We start from the raw sequence: 16,601 nt of genomic DNA, 5'->3' as shown, positions 1-16,601 counted from the left end.
GACAAAAATGTCCTTCAAGAAAAAGGAGGGGTTCAGAAGCAAACTGGACCGTATGACACTGTGCCTGTCAAGTTGCGCACCAACATCGATGCCAACGACGAGAGACTATTTGCTTCACCTTCTTCATTCAAACGACTAGGCATTTTCTCAAACCTTCAGCATCAATTTCTCGGTTTCAAATGGAAAACGTAAGTGCAGCGTACCAAGCTTCCCAAAGCCTCGATCTCTGAGCCTAAGCGCAGGTCCCGGACCCTGAGGGCATACCGGTAGATAGCCCACCGACACCAAAAGAGATACCTTCAACCACTTCACCTTCGCCAAAGGAACCAGAAAGTCTCATCAAGCACAGTGTTGAATATGTCAACAGCTCATCCGACGAAAGAATTTCGTTTGATGGAAACAACGAAGAGACCAGCGAGTACACCGAGCCCCTCGTTCTGGAGTACATCGAAGTTCGCCGGACGAATGAGTCAATCGAGGCTTTAAAGTCCACCCAAGATTCGAAGAAGAAATTGAGAGAAGTGGGCAAAGGCCACCCCTACATCCGAATTCTTTCTCCAGCCGTAAATGAGGCCTTGCGTTGCGTGGTTGACTACTATCCCGAACTTGACCTTTCTGGAGAGGTCATCGAAATCTATGCCCCGTATGCGGTATTTTTCTTTTTCGAGAAGCAGTTAACAGAGTATCGTCAACGACTGGAAGAAAAGTCCTCCGAGTATGAGAGCCCACCAACATGTGCGAATAAATTCGCGGCGAAGCATATTGCTATCGCTCAAGAATTTGTCAACAACAAGTATCAAAGCGCTGTTGAAGCCGAACGCGAGCGTCATTCCCGGGGATACGCCACGTACGATATGCTATGGCTGCTCTACAAGCCAGGGTCTGACATATTCTTCGACATTCACCTCGTGGATGAGCATGAACCATATGTGATGATGCAGGTCAATTTCGTCTTGGTAGATGGCACAACGGACAAATTCGGCATCACAGCCTGGAACATGGATGCGAACTCTACCTGGGTTGGACCCTCACAGATTTCCTCGCATGTCACCCGCTTCGCCGGGGAGAAAGAGATCGTGTCCCTCCAGGCATACCCTTGTGAGTACCTGCGATTTACAAAGGACATCACGGAACAAGATGTCATTGACATCGAACGCCATTTCATTGAACGTGGCAAGAAATGGTTCGATACTCGACGCAAGAATGGCTGCTACTATTTTGACGGAATGAATTCATACTTCCCCAGACGTCAAGTAAGTAGAATGGTGCTCACGAACGGTGAAATTAGTTAACAGAAATGCCTTTAGTTCGTGAGCTATGCCATGGTAGATCCCATTCAATATTACATGCGCAACGAGGGCCAGTATCAAACGGAAAGAAGACTCCTCATGGGTAGTGTTGAACACCCGTCAGCCCCCTTCAAGATTTGCTCTTGCAATCGCTGTGAAGAACTCATCTACAAACACGCTGCAAAGCCACGATTTGAGGGTTACCGCCACATCAACCCCCTGGTCGCTGAGGGCTTGACTGATCATCAATATTTTCTTTGTGACAACACAGTTGAGGCATTTTTGTTTAAGACGCGGTCATGGGGTGTGTACAAACCCTACATAATTGTTGATGCATATGACTTACATCTCCTAGAGCTCCTCAACATTTCGGGATTCGAGGAACCTTCGTTCGACAAAGGCCTCTTCGAGCGCCTTGTCATGAAAGAGTCCACCAAAGATTTGATCAAAAGCCTCACCCGAATGTATATCCGAGATGGCACAGGTCCATCGCTTCAGGAAGAAAAACCCTTCATCAAAATCATTGATGTGCATAAAGTTGCCCACGCAGGGAAATCGCGAACCACCTGGTCTGCCGACTTCATTCAAGGTAAAGGAGAAGGGTTGACCTTTCTCCTGCATGGCAAACCAGGAGTTGGAAAAACTTATACAGCCGGTTTGTGTTTGACCATATCTTTATCTTAAATTTATTCTGACCAGCGTAGAATGCATTGCCAACTTCACAGAAAGACCACTACTGTCTTTGACTTGTTCCGACATTGGTGTTGAGCCAACGGAAATCGAAGCAAACCTCCTTAAATGGTTCAAATTAGCGGAGAAATGGGGCGCTATCATGCTGATTGACGAAGCTGACATCTACATGGAACAAAGGCAGGTGCAAGATATAGCGCGTAACCACTTGGTGGCAGGTTTTCTCCGTGCTCTTGAGTATTTCAAGGGTATCCTGTTTCTGACCACCAACCGTGTGGGAACATTCGATGAAGCCTTCATTTCTCGCATCCAAGTGCAGCTATATTATCCTGAATTTGGAGACGATGATCGCGACAAAGTTTGGGACACCTTTTTTCAGAAGTTGGAGGAAGATCGCGAGACAACAATGCGAATCCCTCAATCAACAAAAGACTATGTGCAGTCTCGGGAGCTCCGCGAACTTAAATGGAATGGGAGAGAGATTAGAAATGGTGAGACCAAGCATTACCAACTGAATTAAACTCACATTTGACTAACCCACTTCTTTTTACAGCATTCCAAGTCGCGGTTGCCCTCGCCGAGTCCCAAGGAGAGAAGGATCGTGAAGGCCGTGTGTTAATCAAGCGAGACCACCTCAAGGCCACTGTTCAAATGTCCAAGGAGTTCAAGGAATATCTTCTTAAACTCCACAAGCAGGATCCAGGCAAGAGAGCTGCCATGTTGGGTAACAGATATGACGCGTATGACTCAACGGCAGCTTCGGCAGACAAGAAGGTTTCGGAGAAATATTAAGCTAAGCCCCTGGTTTATTGAATTCGAACTTGGCTTCCTTGATTTCGATAATATCGCTGTCGCATCACAATCTCATTTCTAATATTCTTACACCAGCCAACCTTGCTTGCAATTGTATCTGTGATGATAGACCATGCCTCGCACCATACACACCCTAGTCTCTTGTCCGGGGGCTTGTCTGCGCCGAAGGGCCACCTCCCCGTGAATCCCAGGTCTAGGACCGCTATAATTATTTTAGGCTACATATAGTGATAGTAAATAGTAGGTTTATGTGACTATTTGACGTTAATATCTGTGGAGCTGATGTGGGAGTCCGAGAATTTAGTCAACATTTATCCAGGGACTTTATACATAAAAATACAGATTCTCACAACCGACGTCTTTTTCGTCTATTACACTCAGACTCTAAGCTTATCCGCTCAATGGATTTCAAGGGCTTTTGTCCCTAGATCCCAACTATGAAGCGTCACAGTTCGCCAGTATCCAGCGGCAAGTCCTCCATGCGAGTCTCCGTTGGCAAAATTCGGCACCTAGCAAAAGCCGGTACTATCAGTGTATAAGCTTCAGCCACATCACGAGCCAAGCCTCCATTCACAACTTCGTTGGCAATCATGCTGAAAATGGAGTTGTCCCATCTCCTAACCTTTCGTGACATCTCACGATCTAAACCCGCCCCTTCCCGCTCATAAGTTGTGGTACCCAAAACCTTCTCGATATTTGAGGCAATAGCGAGGATAAAGAGCGAGAACAACTCCTGAGCACATTGAAGAGGCAGACCGGAGTCAGATGGGAGTGGAATAAAAAGTTCCGTCTCTGACGAACCGCTTCCCTCATCATTCTCAACTAGATGTCCGTCTTCGGACCTGTAGATGTCAGATGCTATAATTGCTCAAGGAGGGGCCTACATACTCTGAAAGTGACGAAAGAAATATGCCAAAAAAACAGAAGGGAATAACCTTGAGAGTTGAGTCATTCCGAAAAACACGCAGCCCGTTAGGACAATGGTGACGGAAAACCTCTACCCCAAGCCATTCTTCTAACAATGCGCGATGTCTAGATGTCAGGCCGTTCCTTTCGTTTCCCACGATGCGCCCAAAGGTGGTTAGGTCCTGTGCAAAAGAATTTCTAGTCGTAGTCGGGTATCCTTCTTTCGCTACGGCAATAGTTTCCTGCCGTACTGCCAAAGTGTAGAGCCACAGTGACAAAACCGCGTTGATCAAATTTCGATTGACGAGTTTCCATCGATTTGGGTCCCTGACGTCATAACCGTCCTCTTCGTTATTTAGTGTCCTGAGACGGAAGAACAGGGGTTCTTGTATGCCCTCCAGATCATGGTAATCCCGAAGCCGGCCTGATTTCACGTTGAAACCCCAGGTTAAATATTCAACTTGGTTGTAGAAAGGGTCCCGCTCAGTGTCAAACCGAGGCATCCGGATTCCATTTTCCTTCCAAACCACGGCATCGATTGTACAAAAGACTTTTACAACGCTTTCTACAATTGTAGACAAGTTCTTCGAAAGTTGGGTAATATCACTATTACCTGAGAGCAGCTTCTCAATCTCCGTGAAGGTATCCAAGGTGTCCTCATGTCCAACGGATTGGTTTCGTTCTAGCGTAACTCTTAGAGCTGTCTTTGGCTGAATGGGAGCAAACAGTTGCTGAACAGTGAACATCTCGTCGTGCGAAATGGGGTGTTGAAGCGGATCGCGGGAAATTTCCGAAGATGCCAACAAGTTGTCAACCATTGGGCCGAAGACAGCGTCATAGCCAACAATGAGTTCCCAGAAGAGCTTGTTTCCAGTTTCGGCCGACGGAGACCACTCAGGATTTCTGACGTATGGGTAACAGCCTCTGGCGAGCTCAGCCGCTTCCTCCCAATCAAGGGCCCAATTTGCAGTTTGGCTCGATGTGTCAATCCGACGTAGCTCCCTCAGTCGTATTCCACTGGCCTTTATTGTAGGTCGTGTACTCGAGGAGACGGTGCCGGATCCCACCACACTTTGCAGAGAGCTAGGATTGAGCTTCTCGGAAGCGATGTGCAATGTCAGCCAGGCCAATTCGTGCTTTTCCATCACCGGCATTGTCTCAGGATCCGAAGCTAGACCTCTTCTGGCCCAGGCTCGAACGCCTGTCATAATGAGAGTTACACCAAGTTGAAGAATGGTTGCCGACCAATGCAAAGCTCGAAGTCCGACGAATTGAACAACGAATCCAACAACTGCCACCGAAGTAGAGATGGCAGCCAAAGAACTGCATCAACAAGTCAGTATCCCAAAGATCAAAATCAGAATCTCCATTAATTCTCACCTGTAGTCTTTGGTGTTCAGTCTTGATGTCCTTATACTCTGGTTGTCTTTTTCGTTGAATAGTGCGTAAGAGGAGAAATGCTGGTCGCTGACAGTGCAAGCCTTTTGGATCTTAACAATCCGTAGACCCCTATCCTTTCCCTCCTTAGTAGCCACGAATTCATGCTCAGTTGTAATCCCTTCAATGACATGTCCACATGCCATCATGCCTGCCACAACGGCCACCGTGCCCAAGAAGAAGCATGGATACCCATAATCAGGAACAGCGCCTCCAGCCTTGTCCCATTTCCAGTAGTATGTAGTGACGCTTGGAAAGGCTAGTGCAAGTGCCTGAAGCAGAATCCCAAATGCGGCCCAACACCATAACTCCCACGATGGAGCCGTAGCGTTCCGGACGTTCAGGGCGAGATTGGGTGCTGCGTCGCGAAGTGCGTCCAAATCGGCAGTCTCTTGGAGTGAGAGGTTATACCGAAACCCATGAGATTCGATAAGCTTTTCAGAAAATCCTGTGGCTATGTCGAAGACGCCGCCATCTTTTGTGATGATGAGGTTTTTCATCCCTTCCGATCCCCCGATCATGCGCACAATCTGTTGACCACTCCACATTTCACAGACATTCTCGGACGTCGACGAAAGCAGTTCTTGTTCGGCATCAGACTGACTTTCTCGTGCTCTTCACCACTTTAGTCTAGTATTCGGGTCGCTTTGGGCTCATTTTCCCTACTTACCTTCCAACGATTGCCTTCAGTTTCTTTACTCCACCGACCCGAATGGCGCTCACAATGACCGTCATGATTCCAAGTGGCCCCATCGCCAAAAGGACATTATCAGCCCAGCCCATACTCATGCTCAGAAATTGTTTTGTAACCTGTTCTCCGAAAAGCGTGAGAAGTGGTGCAAGATCACTGAAGAGGTTATTCGAGAATTCATCGCCTTCAAATTCGCCTGAGCCGGCGCTCCCTGTGGTGTTGTCTACAGCTGTTGCCATAGTTGTGGTTGAAGAGATGATCGAATGAAGGGTTGAATTTTTGATCGAAACGATGAGGTTGCGCGAACTTTTTAACGGTTTCCCAAAGGACCAAGCTAGGTGTGTGACCTAACGGAAATCGTTCACGTTACATCTTGTCTCTTCAGCTGAATGTGGTGGCGTATTATTGAGGCCACCCATTTTCTCCCGAGCGGTAAACAAATGAAAGGAATGAACTTGATTGGGTGAGTCGAGGCTGCATGGTGACGCCTTCGACCTAACAGATGAGTACTCAGGTCGGGATTACATAGCTGATTTCTTGAAAGTGCTCATTCTTCGGCAAATAGGATCACCAAAGTTCCATGTCTAAAATCTCACCCCGAAGCCCGGCGGGTCATAAAAACTCCCTGCATTACCTGACCGGTCTATCTTCGATGGCATTCCTCCACCATGAGAAATGCATATGCACAATCTCACCCAACCATAATGAGACAGTACCAGTTAATATGCAGCTAAGAATAAAATTAGAATTAAATTGCAGGTGAACGTCACGCCCACAGACTGATCGGTTTCCCGGCAGCTGTCGTGATAGGTTGATGCATGGGCGGCAAGTGTGGGCGGCAAGTGTGGGCGGCAATGACCGTCAGTTGGACATTCCGCAGTCACACAATCGGTCGAAAATCCCTCAATTCCACTCACTCAGCGAAATCAGGCAACCAATCATGGGAACATATTGGTCGATTACTATACAAGAAGAAGCATGGTATTCATAATGCAAACCCGACCGTAATTCCGCCCGCGAGGGGTAAATCGAACACATGATATGATGCTGGGGGCCAGTGCGGAAAAGTGCCGATGTTACAATTAAACTCATTCAATCCGATCCCAACCAACTTTATGGCGAAGAAATGTAGCTGGCTGAAGCAGAAGTCGACAACTATAATGAGATCAGGACCTACGTGGCATGTAACGATGATAATCTCTGCGACACCTGCGATTGTCGAACAAGACGTCTGGACGGGATAGTAATTAGTGGTTGTAAATTAAATGATAAAATAGTGCGTATGGCCGAAACTAGAGCTTTTGTAGCAAGGGTCGAGTTCTAATGAAAGCGTCATATCGTTAGACCCGACAGTAACAAACTAGATTGCGGTTGTGGACGTGACTATGCTTGGTCATTGAACAGCTGTTAAATATACAGAGTGAAGCGTTGGGAGGGGAGAAAGTGCAGCAAGTGGTGGTCAAGCCGAACTTAGAGCATGGTGAAGGAAGTGAATGGATGGATGTTCAAGTGTGAAACCAATGGATATCGAGCCTTTGAAGGGACGCCAGTATGAAGTTTTAAGCTCTTTTAGGGGACTCAGGAGCTTGTAATCAAGTCGAATGCGCTTGAAGTTGAGGTTTTATTCTGGCACCTAACGACGAACATTCAACAAGCAGCAAATGAATCAGTCCCTGGGAGCTCAAGACCCCTCTGTCTCTTGGCTTGGTTATTAGGGACCACCGTGTACTCAGTCAAACCGCCGGGTACTGAGTTAGTAGGCAGGGTACGACTGCGCAATAGCGAGATTTACTTTTGACGGACACTTTTTATTCAAAAGGTGACAGTAAAGTCTGGAACTTTGATTCATGGGCGACACATTCGGCTGGTCTAGCTCGCGTGTTACAGTGAAGCGAGAAACCCCTACCTCTTTAATACATGCGCTATTTTGACGTATTGGGCCAGGTGCAAGTCCCAGAAATAGAGGCGGTCTCGGGCGAGTCGGGTCTTCAAGTCACTCGCACTATTCGATTGCGTCAGAATGACTCGTACCCACCGTGAACCCCAATGACGACCCAGCATGTCACAAGAGAAACTTTATGCCAGAGGCCCTCCAACTTCTGCGGGAGGCCCTCCAAGTGACGTTCGATCGCTTGCTAGGCGGAAGACGAGCGTGAGTGACCTGTGGCTACTGTCATCAAATCCACAATTCCTTTGGCATAAGTACATCGAAGCTGCGTCGCCAAACAGCTGGTTTCAATCCTGCCGGTTAAACGCTCCAACATCAGAGGAGGAACAGGTCGACAGAGGGACGGAGTCCGTGATAGTTCTGCACCCCAGCAGCTGGAACTCGAGCCCACTTCATCCCGATGGATGACGCCACCTTCCAGCGCCACCTGAAGCTCTTAGAAAGCCGAGATGGATTGGAAGAAGCTGTGGACATCGCCATGACTCCGATTTTCACCGAACCTGTCCGAACCCACGTTCTTTCGGCCACAAAAGGCCAGAATCAAGGAATGACAGCATTCAGTCAGTATGGCCTTTTCGCAGCAGACCTCCGCGAGACAGTCTTAGGATCCTTGGACCCTGCCAAGTCGTCAACCAAGCCTGATCCGCGAATATTTTACAATGTTGCCACACCATCAAGTGTTTTCATATGTGGAAGCCAAGGGTCGGGTAAAAGCCACACTCTGAGCTGCCTCTTAGAAAATTGTCTTGTTCCTTCTGAGGCTGCCGTTCTACCACGTCCTCTGACAGGTCTTGTCTTTCACTATGATACCTTCGTTTCAGAAGCAGGTGGTCTCCCTTGTGAAGCTGCTTTCCTTTCATCGGAGGACTGCGTGAAAGTCAGGGTCCTCTGCCCGCCAACCAATATACAGCAGATCAAGGTGAGCCACCACTAACGAACCATTTTGTTCCATGTGAAACGAAGCTGACAAGTAACAGAGAATCTATTCTTGCCTCCCTAATGTCGCTGTTGAGGAGTTACGGATCAAGGAATCAGACCTTAACACCAAGCGCATGTTGGATTTAATGGCAGTCAGTTCTATTCAGGGCGGGGGTATGCCGCTGTATCTGCATGTGGTAACTCGCATCTTGCGCGACTTGAGAGTCCAGCAACAGCAGCTGGGGACAAGTTTCGACTACGGCGCGTTTAAGACGGCTTTGAAACATGAGAACCTCACTGATGGACAGAGGGCTCCTCTGAATCAGCGCCTGGAGACCCTAGAAAGTTTCATGGTCAAAAAGCGGGCAGGGTCATACTATAATAGCAAGACGACGTCCACTGGAGGTGTTATCTACAAGGGCAACGATTGGTCACCTGTGGTAAGTTCATGGACTCGCACCTCTTTCTTGGGTAGTACGCTAACTGGTACATTCAGCGCGGACAACTCACTATTGTTGATATGTCCTGTCCTTGTGTAACCCCGGAAATGGCTTGTGCACTCTTTAACATTTGTTTAAGCCTCTTCTTAGAGCAAGAATCTACAGTCGGCCGTGTAGTCGCCCTTGACGAAGCACACAAGTTCATGACGGTCGGAGCTGAGTGCCAGACGCTGACAGAATCCTTGCTCTCGGCTATTCGACTGCAACGTCATATCGGTGTCCGCGTTTACATCTCAACGCAAGAACCTACGATATCGCCTCGCCTTCTCGATCTATGCTCAATCACCATCGTTCACCGGTTTAGCTCTCCGAATTGGCTACATAGACTGGAGCAACATCTAGTTGGTGTTTCTGTATATGAAGCTGAGGAGAAAGGTCGAAACGGGAGTGGTAATACGGCAAATGGATTAATCGAGAGAGAAACAAGTAGCTTCGACCACGGATCTCTTGACCAGACACTTTTCTCAACAGGATTGCTATCGCAAATTGTTCAGCTGCGAAGAGGCGAAGCTTTGATGTTTGCACCCGGCGCCATAATTGAAACGGGGAAGCTTCCGTCTACATCTACAAATGCCGGCCTCGAACTTTTCAAAGAGTCTCCTTACACTGGAATTTTTCACCTAGGGAAAGGATTATTGAAGGTACGAATTCGGCAACGAGTGACGGCAGATGGAGGTCGAAGTGTTTTGGCGGGTTGATTTGATGCCACTTATTAAAGTAGGTCTGTTGCACAGATCTCTGCCCGTATATGATGGTTGGCCCTATAAAATATTGCTTTGACGGAAAGTAGTAATCCTGGAGTCCTCGTTAGCTGCTAGTCCTTGTAAATCTGTCATGGTTCAAAACCTGTTCCGCCGCACACATGGGCCGTGGAACGCACGTTGAGGGTGAAATTCGACCGCCTGTCAATATAAATGGCTGCCATTTCCCAGTCTCTCCTTTCGGTTTTGCAAAACTCTAACATTTCGACGTGGAGGATGGAGGATCACAAATGCCGATGCCCAAGGTAGAGTGACTCTGAGTATCCGAGAGGCGCTACCCTGCAGCTCCAGTTTTGCTCCCAAGGAGCGTAGGAACATTATCACAGTTGAATTTAGGTAAGGATTCTACAATTAATAATAGTACATGTAGATTTTGTGTGCTCATGGTGTATTCCTCGGGTTTGGTAAATAGGTCTGGATTCTCTATTCCATTGCGTGTGATCGAACTGATGACGTGATATTACGGTAGTTTTTGTGCACTCTTGAGTCTAATCACTATCACACTCACAATAAAGAATACCGAAACAGCTTTCGTATGTTTTATCTGCCGGCCTATAGATATCTTTGAATCCTCTAAATTGCCATCAGAAGGTCGGTTTCCGCTGAGGGCCATACGCCCCACATCGAGATCCTACTAAAGCAACTGACGCATGGCAAGAGTTGAACGTACACCCTTGTTCTAGCTGACTATAATCTCCGGAAAAAATAAAATACGGCCAGGCCCATCGATTTTCAACTTGCAAAGTTATCGCGGCAACAGCATATCCATGGTCCTTGACGCAACAACACCTTGTACCAGTTGACACTGTTCTTCTGCAACTATTGGAGATGACTTCACGCGCCCCCACCACTCCTTCCAATGATCATCACCTATCCGCCCTCCCCTCAGGTGCCTCAGTGCACAAGTGGTCAAGTGGCTCGCCCTTGGCTATCTTTATACTGCAACATGGATTTGGAGAATATGCAGAACGCTACGTCTCGTCGCATTCCGAGCTCATCCGGAAGCTGAATGCGAAAAGAATCGACGTTTGGGCCATGGATCTTTGGGGCCATGGGAGCTCTCCAGGGACTCGTGGCAAGGTGCATATTGGGAAAGCGGTGCAAGATCACATCCAGCTGCGACACCAAGCTATCGAGCAAGGACTACCGGTATTTCTCTTCGGGCTTTCGCTGGGTGGCCTCGTGACAGCAGGCAGCGTCACCCAGGACTCGTCTCGCGTGGATGGGATTATTCTCTGCAGCCCATCTCTGCCGTTGCCGATGCTTGGACAAGGTGCAATTGGCTTACTGGCGCGTCTGATACCTGCTGTGGAGGTACCTAAGCCCAGGACGCCTACAGACAAGTTGTTCCGCGACGCTGAGCAGCTACGAGTAGCTGAGGCGGATCAGGTGCTGTTCAAGGGGAGAATATCACTTCTACTTGCCGCCACTGCTTTGAACGTGGGAACGGCAGTGTGGGACGAGGTGGATCAATGGCGCGCACCAACACTGGTCATTCACGGAACAAGCGATGTCGCAGCGCCTGTTGAAACGAGCAAGAAGTTTGTTGAAGAGATTGTGTCATCAGACAAGACACTAAACCTCGTCGAAGGGGGCTATCATGAGCTTCTAAACGATGTGAACCCGGACACGATTATCCAACTTATTCTTAGCTGGCTGGAGGTTCACCTGGATTAAAAGTCCCTGACATATCATTAATATACTGTTTTTCTTAGCTGCTACAAGCTCTTCTACTTGTCTCCTACTCATAATCTCTCTTTCATCCCCGAATACATCTAACAGGCGACAACAGCGGCCAAGCTATCTGAAAGTGCCGCTTTGGGAAACGTCAACCATTTCTGCCACTCGGAGCCTAGGCTTCCACAAATAGACTCGAGCAGAAACCGACCACCTCCGCCGATGATCCACAAATCCCGGCCGCGATGTAATAGCACAGCATAATGGGCAAGGATTATAAGGGCTTCCGGTTGCCGCTGGCGCAGGAATTCTATGTAGTCGGGCGAAGTGAGTATCAGCCAGGCAAGGATCGCAGGCAGCCGAAATCTTTCTCCTGCTGCACGTTGCGCATCGAAGACCCGCTGAAGACACGCTACCAAGTCTCGATATATATCTCGTGTGGCTGTCGTTATATCCGCCGCATTTACTAGATCCCAGAGTATGTCGCATTCTGAGCCGCTTTCACCTGTTGGTTGCATGATCGATTGGGCGTCAAGAATGCTTCCCAGCTCAGTCTCATCTAGTAAATGGCGGCATCGGTCTATGACTGCTATCACACCCCGAAAAACACTCAGGCAGTGCGCGAATTGATCGATGAAGCCGTCGAGATCGTCTCTTTGATAATGAAATGTGTCGCACAGTGGTTGGCCGCCAGCTAATGTGGAGAATAGGAACATGGGAATGCAGTTCTTCGGAGTCACTTCCAGGACCGGATTGCTCTCGTTGAGAAGGGCCAGAGCACGGTTTTGCAAGCCTGTAGCATATTCCCGGTAAAAGTTACGAGACTTGGTGGCCACAGTACTTAGATGCAAGGCTGATACTGCGAGCATCTGGTGCATGAGATACGGTGTTGTAAGAGCATGTTTCGTGTAGATTCTGATTGGTATGATATCAGGGTGCACTGAGTTCTCGACCTGGAGAAATTCCTGGCTGAAAAGATTGTTGAATAGTTCGAAATGAATGGCGTTTACGCTGTACGGGTCAGGTGTTTGGGGGTTGCTGATGATTTGTTCAGGCCGTGGTGTGGAGGCCGATGTTGAAGCCGGCGTTGGGGGACCAGCCGAGATAGTGCTTGATGATGCGATATCGGAATGGCCCTTGGAGAAAGCTGGGACTATGTACGGCGAGTCTCTGCTCAGGTATGAACATCGCATCTCTGAGGCACCGCAGTTGGCGCATATTGGCTGACGCTCGTCACACTTCAAAAGCCGGTCAATCCTAAAGGTCGAGAGATGGCGATAGGACGAGTTGGCTCACCTTGATGTGCCGCCTCTTGCATTCGAGACAGCCATTTTTGGACTTCTTGTGGGGCCGCCGAGACATGGGTACAGCAATAATACGGATATGATTAGGCTTGAGAAATTATTCCGCTCTAGTGCATGGCTTTAAGAGTTGGCTACGTCGGAAGATGAAAAGAGCCCGACTCCAGGCTGCAAGCCAGAGGCAACCAAAAGGAGATCACGGGCTTCGGAGGGATATTGTCCCGCCCCGGACAGGACATTGCTTCTGAATACGAATTGGCTGACAACCTGATACAAGAAAGATGAAAATATCCGGTCTGTAACTTCATGCTTCGTACCTCCAGCCTGTAATCGTCCTCACCAGGATGGATCCTCTGCGTTAGTGTACGCGTACACTAAGCCTAAAACATCCAGGTCTTACCCACACTCTAGTGTACGTGTACGCTAACCCCAAAACTGGCGTATACACGTACACTAAACTGCGTGAGACGATGATTCAAGATCGATTGTCTAAATTAAGCTGCAAGCTCGCTGATATACAGGCTTTGCAGCGTCAAGTCGGAGCTTTCTTGATTGAGGCTGTGCGCTGTGAAACATACATATATAATCTCTACTGCTCTCGACTGAAGCTGCAGCTAACTAGACTCCAAAACACTCTCGAAGCTCAAGATTCGATCCTCAACGAGATATCTCCTCCCAACAAATTATTCACGATTTTCTGTCTTTGCCTGGGGGTTCTTCTTTACTCCTATTTCTCTGACGAGTCAACGCATACGACAGCCATGGCCGAACTAAAGCCCGTCGACGGCACAGACGTCTACCTCTGGAAATACCTTCCGTCAATACCCGCCGCAATCGTATTCCTTGCGTTATTCACATTGATCACCATTGCTCACACCTGGCGCATGGTCAAGACGCAAACCTGGTTCACCAGTGTCTTTGTTATTGGTGGAGTGTGTACGTGATGTCCTCGCCTCTCCGTTCTCTGCACTGCTCGTCATCTGCGAAGAATACACTTGTTAACATTTCCTTAGTTCAAATCCTCGGTTACGCCATCCGCTTGGTTTCTCACTACTACACCAATGAGATTGCGCCATACGTCATTCAAATCACTTTCATTCTCCTTGCACCCGTCTTCTACGCTGCCTCCATTTACATGGTACTCGGTCGTCTCATCGTTAGCGTGCACGGCGAGCACTGCTCCATCGTCCGTCCAGCCAAAATGACCAAGATATTTGTTGCCGGCGATTTTCTTGCCCTGACAGTGCAAGGCAACGCAGCCGGACTCACGGCAAAGGCTAAGACTCAAAAAATCGGAGAGTACATCGTTGTCTCTGGACTCTTTATCCAGTTAATCGTGTTTGGATACTTTATCATCGTGGCGATGATATTCCATAGGAGGATGAACAGACATATCGCCAAGGAGCCTGGATTGATGCCAGATGTCCCATGGAGGCAAGGGTTGAAGATGCTCTACGCCTGCAGTGCCTTGATTATGGTACGATCAATCTTCCGTGTCGTCGAGTATCTTCAAGGCGTGGATGGATATTTGCTATCACATGAGTGGCCAATGTACGTCTTCGATGCTGTGCTCATGTTGGCTGTACAAATTATTTTCTTCATTTGGTTCCCAGACAAATTCAGCCAAGGTAAGGGGCATATACTCGTGGAAAGCGAAACCGAGTTAATACCGAGGTAGCGATATCGAGAGCGACAACGCCAACACAAGAGTTGGCAATCCTTTGAGGGCTCAACCGTTGTCTGTCATGTATCTTCAGTTGGAGAAAATCCCATGTACCGTTTTTAATAGATAACACTGCCCTCACTCCAAGTTCCCTTCACCTCCCAATAATTTATTGCTATACCAAGACTTCAAACTACGAAATAGAATTGATTTCTTTATGCTATAGAATTACCTTCACCTGATCCCTGAGTGTCTGAACTAAGTCTCCAATCTCCCCGATTACCAAATTGGTGTCGGCCCGTACTTTGGCTTCTTCTTTGCAGGATAGCTGGCAACGATGAAAAAGTCGTATACTGAAATCGCTACAAGCACCACGCCAACGGCATAGTAAGCAGGCTGAGTAAATATCTCCGGAATTGTCAGAGCGAAGAAACCGAAGGGAATAAACGTCCAGATGGTTCCGAAAATGTTGACCAGTGCAAACCCAAGACTAAGCCCTTCCCTAGATCCTCTTTTCAAGTACTCTGAAGTCGGGCCGAGAGCAATGACAACATTGGTAAGGCAGGCCCATTGCATGAAGCAACCTTCGCCCATGAGGAGTATCATTATTACCACGACGGCGTACATGCCCATTTGAAGAAAAGCCGCATAGACGACTACCGGAAGGAGTTGAGGATCTGGGCCGAAATAAGATGAGAAAGTAGCCTTTCGGTTCTTCGTGATCTCTCTGTGGATGCAGAATACTTCGAGAGCACTCCAAATGAAAAGTGCTGCTGATGTTGCTTGAAAGAACCAGTGCCCGTTGTATCGCGGGGCTGCATTGGCGAAGAGATAAGACCACGTAGAGTCATGGGCAAGGTAGAGTGAGTGCATCCAAAAAGGCATCGGGCCCTTTCCTTCCCGGAGAGTCAAACCGATGGCATACGCATATTGGGCATAGCCGACAAGGAAGCTGACTCCTGCCCCTACCAGCAAAGGCGTGTTGTCAAAATTGATCCTTTCTGCCAGCCTCTCGTAGTAGTCTATGTTCGCCATGGTGAATGTCATAAATCATAAACCAAAGTGCGTGGTTTATGGTAATGATCAGGATGTGAGATCGAAGGCAGAGGGATTTGGGGATTTCGATTCTTTAAATACTGTACCGTACTTAGCTGTGTGGAGCTACGGGCTAGTAGTCGGCCAATGCTTTGTGAGAGATCGGAGAAGGGAGATGTTCAAAGCACCGAGTTGCCGAGGGGAGGACCGTTACCGATGGGATTCACGTTACCGAGGGGAGGTACGTAACCGAGGGGAGGCGCGTTGTCTTATGAAATAGAGTGCTTAACTGCATTACGTAGGAGACTTTTAGTCCAATCAATTGAGCTATGTTGCGACATCATACGACTCGCCGGGTCAAAACGCCAGTTCGAAAATTTGAATTCGGGAAACGGGAGACGCTTGAACTCCGAACGAGTGCCATCCGGAGAATCGGAGTTCAGACGTGAAACGTGAAAAAGGTCCGGACCACGAGGAAGAATAAAAATGTGCGCACTGGGCAGTTTATTATAACGTGGGCGTACTTGTTTCATTTTTAATCACCCGCATCAGGACATCGACTCAGAATACTTTTTGCATCGCGATCAAGCCTGGTCTAGCTAGAGGTGTGGTATTTATGATTTCTTGGAGTGGAAAGAGGGGCAGCTTGTCATTAAATGCCTGGTTTATGTGAGCCTATTTAATTCCAACCATGCCAAATTTCCGTTTGCCTTGTTGTTCTTCTTTCAATATCTCGCGATTCATCATGCCAAATTCTAACAGCCCCAAATAGCAACCATTTAACGCCCCCTCCGGGCGCGGACTACAGCAGGAGCGCAAAGCCAGGGCAAAATGCATATGGCATCGTCCATCTGAGCTCCTGGTGGGCGAATTTCAGGCTGCCATAGGCCTGTGACTTTGACCCAGTCAATGCACAAGCAGTCAAGCGGGGTGAGTAAATGTATTTTATATTGGCACCTCGATGTGCAATCC

The 16,601-nt window shown here is 48.2% G+C and overlaps 7 protein-coding genes across 7 annotated transcripts; 4 read left to right on the top strand and 3 right to left on the bottom strand.

Moving 5' to 3' along the window:
- The first annotated feature begins 43 nt into the window (after nucleotides 1-43).
- BGZ61DRAFT_430651 (uncharacterized protein) lies at nucleotides 44-2,866 on the top strand. Its single transcript, XM_046243821.1, has 6 exons — nucleotides 44-188; nucleotides 243-1,253; nucleotides 1,308-1,593; nucleotides 1,645-1,944; nucleotides 1,994-2,470; nucleotides 2,533-2,866. Exons 1-6 carry the CDS (start codon nucleotides 180-182, stop codon nucleotides 2,769-2,771), a joined length of 2,322 nt encoding a protein of 773 aa, XP_046097690.1. The 5' UTR covers nucleotides 44-179; the 3' UTR covers nucleotides 2,772-2,866.
- Nucleotides 2,867-3,190: 324 nt separating this feature from the next.
- On the bottom strand, nucleotides 3,191-6,065 carry BGZ61DRAFT_538326 (uncharacterized protein; the record flags this gene model as incomplete). Its single annotated transcript, XM_046254639.1, has 5 exons — nucleotides 3,191-3,301; nucleotides 3,367-3,634; nucleotides 3,681-5,021; nucleotides 5,079-5,750; nucleotides 5,806-6,065. The coding sequence occupies 5 exons, from the start codon at nucleotides 6,063-6,065 to the stop codon at nucleotides 3,191-3,193; spliced, it is 2,652 nt and encodes an 883-aa protein (XP_046097689.1).
- Nucleotides 6,066-8,174: 2,109 nt separating this feature from the next.
- BGZ61DRAFT_365734 (uncharacterized protein) lies at nucleotides 8,175-9,890 on the top strand (the record flags this gene model as incomplete). Its single annotated transcript, XM_046241634.1, has 3 exons — nucleotides 8,175-8,693; nucleotides 8,752-9,132; nucleotides 9,189-9,890. 3 exons carry the CDS (start codon nucleotides 8,175-8,177, stop codon nucleotides 9,888-9,890), a joined length of 1,602 nt encoding a protein of 533 aa, XP_046097688.1.
- Nucleotides 9,891-10,691: 801 nt separating this feature from the next.
- On the top strand, nucleotides 10,692-11,641 carry BGZ61DRAFT_461642 (Alpha/Beta hydrolase protein). The gene has a single exon (XM_046247198.1). It carries the CDS (start codon nucleotides 10,782-10,784, stop codon nucleotides 11,628-11,630), a length of 849 nt encoding a protein of 282 aa, XP_046097687.1. The 5' UTR covers nucleotides 10,692-10,781; the 3' UTR covers nucleotides 11,631-11,641.
- Nucleotides 11,642-13,051, bottom strand: BGZ61DRAFT_430642 (uncharacterized protein). The gene is made up of 2 exons (XM_046243820.1): nucleotides 12,927-13,051; nucleotides 11,642-12,868 (listed from the first exon to the last, which is right to left on the bottom strand). Exons 1-2 carry the CDS (start codon nucleotides 12,990-12,992, stop codon nucleotides 11,729-11,731), a joined length of 1,206 nt encoding a protein of 401 aa, XP_046097686.1. The 5' UTR covers nucleotides 12,993-13,051; the 3' UTR covers nucleotides 11,642-11,728.
- Nucleotides 13,052-13,692: 641 nt separating this feature from the next.
- BGZ61DRAFT_365736 (RTA1 like protein-domain-containing protein) lies at nucleotides 13,693-14,609 on the top strand (the record flags this gene model as incomplete). Its single annotated transcript, XM_046241635.1, has 2 exons — nucleotides 13,693-13,867; nucleotides 13,945-14,609. The coding sequence occupies 2 exons, from the start codon at nucleotides 13,693-13,695 to the stop codon at nucleotides 14,607-14,609; spliced, it is 840 nt and encodes a 279-aa protein (XP_046097685.1).
- Nucleotides 14,610-14,708: 99 nt separating this feature from the next.
- On the bottom strand, nucleotides 14,709-15,676 carry BGZ61DRAFT_461640 (uncharacterized protein). The gene has a single exon (XM_046247197.1). The coding sequence runs from the start codon at nucleotides 15,639-15,641 to the stop codon at nucleotides 14,874-14,876; it is 768 nt and encodes a 255-aa protein (XP_046097684.1). The 5' UTR covers nucleotides 15,642-15,676; the 3' UTR covers nucleotides 14,709-14,873.
- Nucleotides 15,677-16,601: the final 925 nt, after the last annotated feature.

Source organism: Ilyonectria robusta (genome assembly GCF_021365365.1).
Source record: "Ilyonectria robusta strain PMI_751 chromosome Unknown BGZ61scaffold_28, whole genome shotgun sequence".
Classification (NCBI taxonomy): Eukaryota; Fungi; Ascomycota; class Sordariomycetes; order Hypocreales; family Nectriaceae; genus Ilyonectria; species Ilyonectria robusta.
This window is presented reverse-complemented; position numbering and strand designations above follow the sequence as displayed.

Coding starts and splice junctions, on each gene's coding strand:
- BGZ61DRAFT_430651 (XM_046243821.1), top strand. Junction 1,254..1,307: donor CATACTTCCCCAGACGTCAA/GTAAGTAGAATG, acceptor AAATGCCTTTAG/TTCGTGAGCTATGCCATGGT. Junction 1,594..1,644: donor GTTTAAGACGCGGTCATGGG/GTGTGTACAAAC, acceptor TACATCTCCTAG/AGCTCCTCAACATTTCGGGA.
- BGZ61DRAFT_461642 (XM_046247198.1), top strand. CDS start 10,782: ATGACTTCACGCGCCCCCACCACTCCTTCCAATGATCATCACCTATCC.
- BGZ61DRAFT_430642 (XM_046243820.1), bottom strand. CDS start 12,992: ATGTCTCGGCGGCCCCACAAGAAGTCCAAAAATGGCTGTCTCGAATGC. Junction 12,869..12,926: donor GCAAGAGGCGGCACATCAAG/GTGAGCCAACTC, acceptor CGGCTTTTGAAG/TGTGACGAGCGTCAGCCAAT.
- BGZ61DRAFT_461640 (XM_046247197.1), bottom strand. CDS start 15,641: ATGACATTCACCATGGCGAACATAGACTACTACGAGAGGCTGGCAGAA.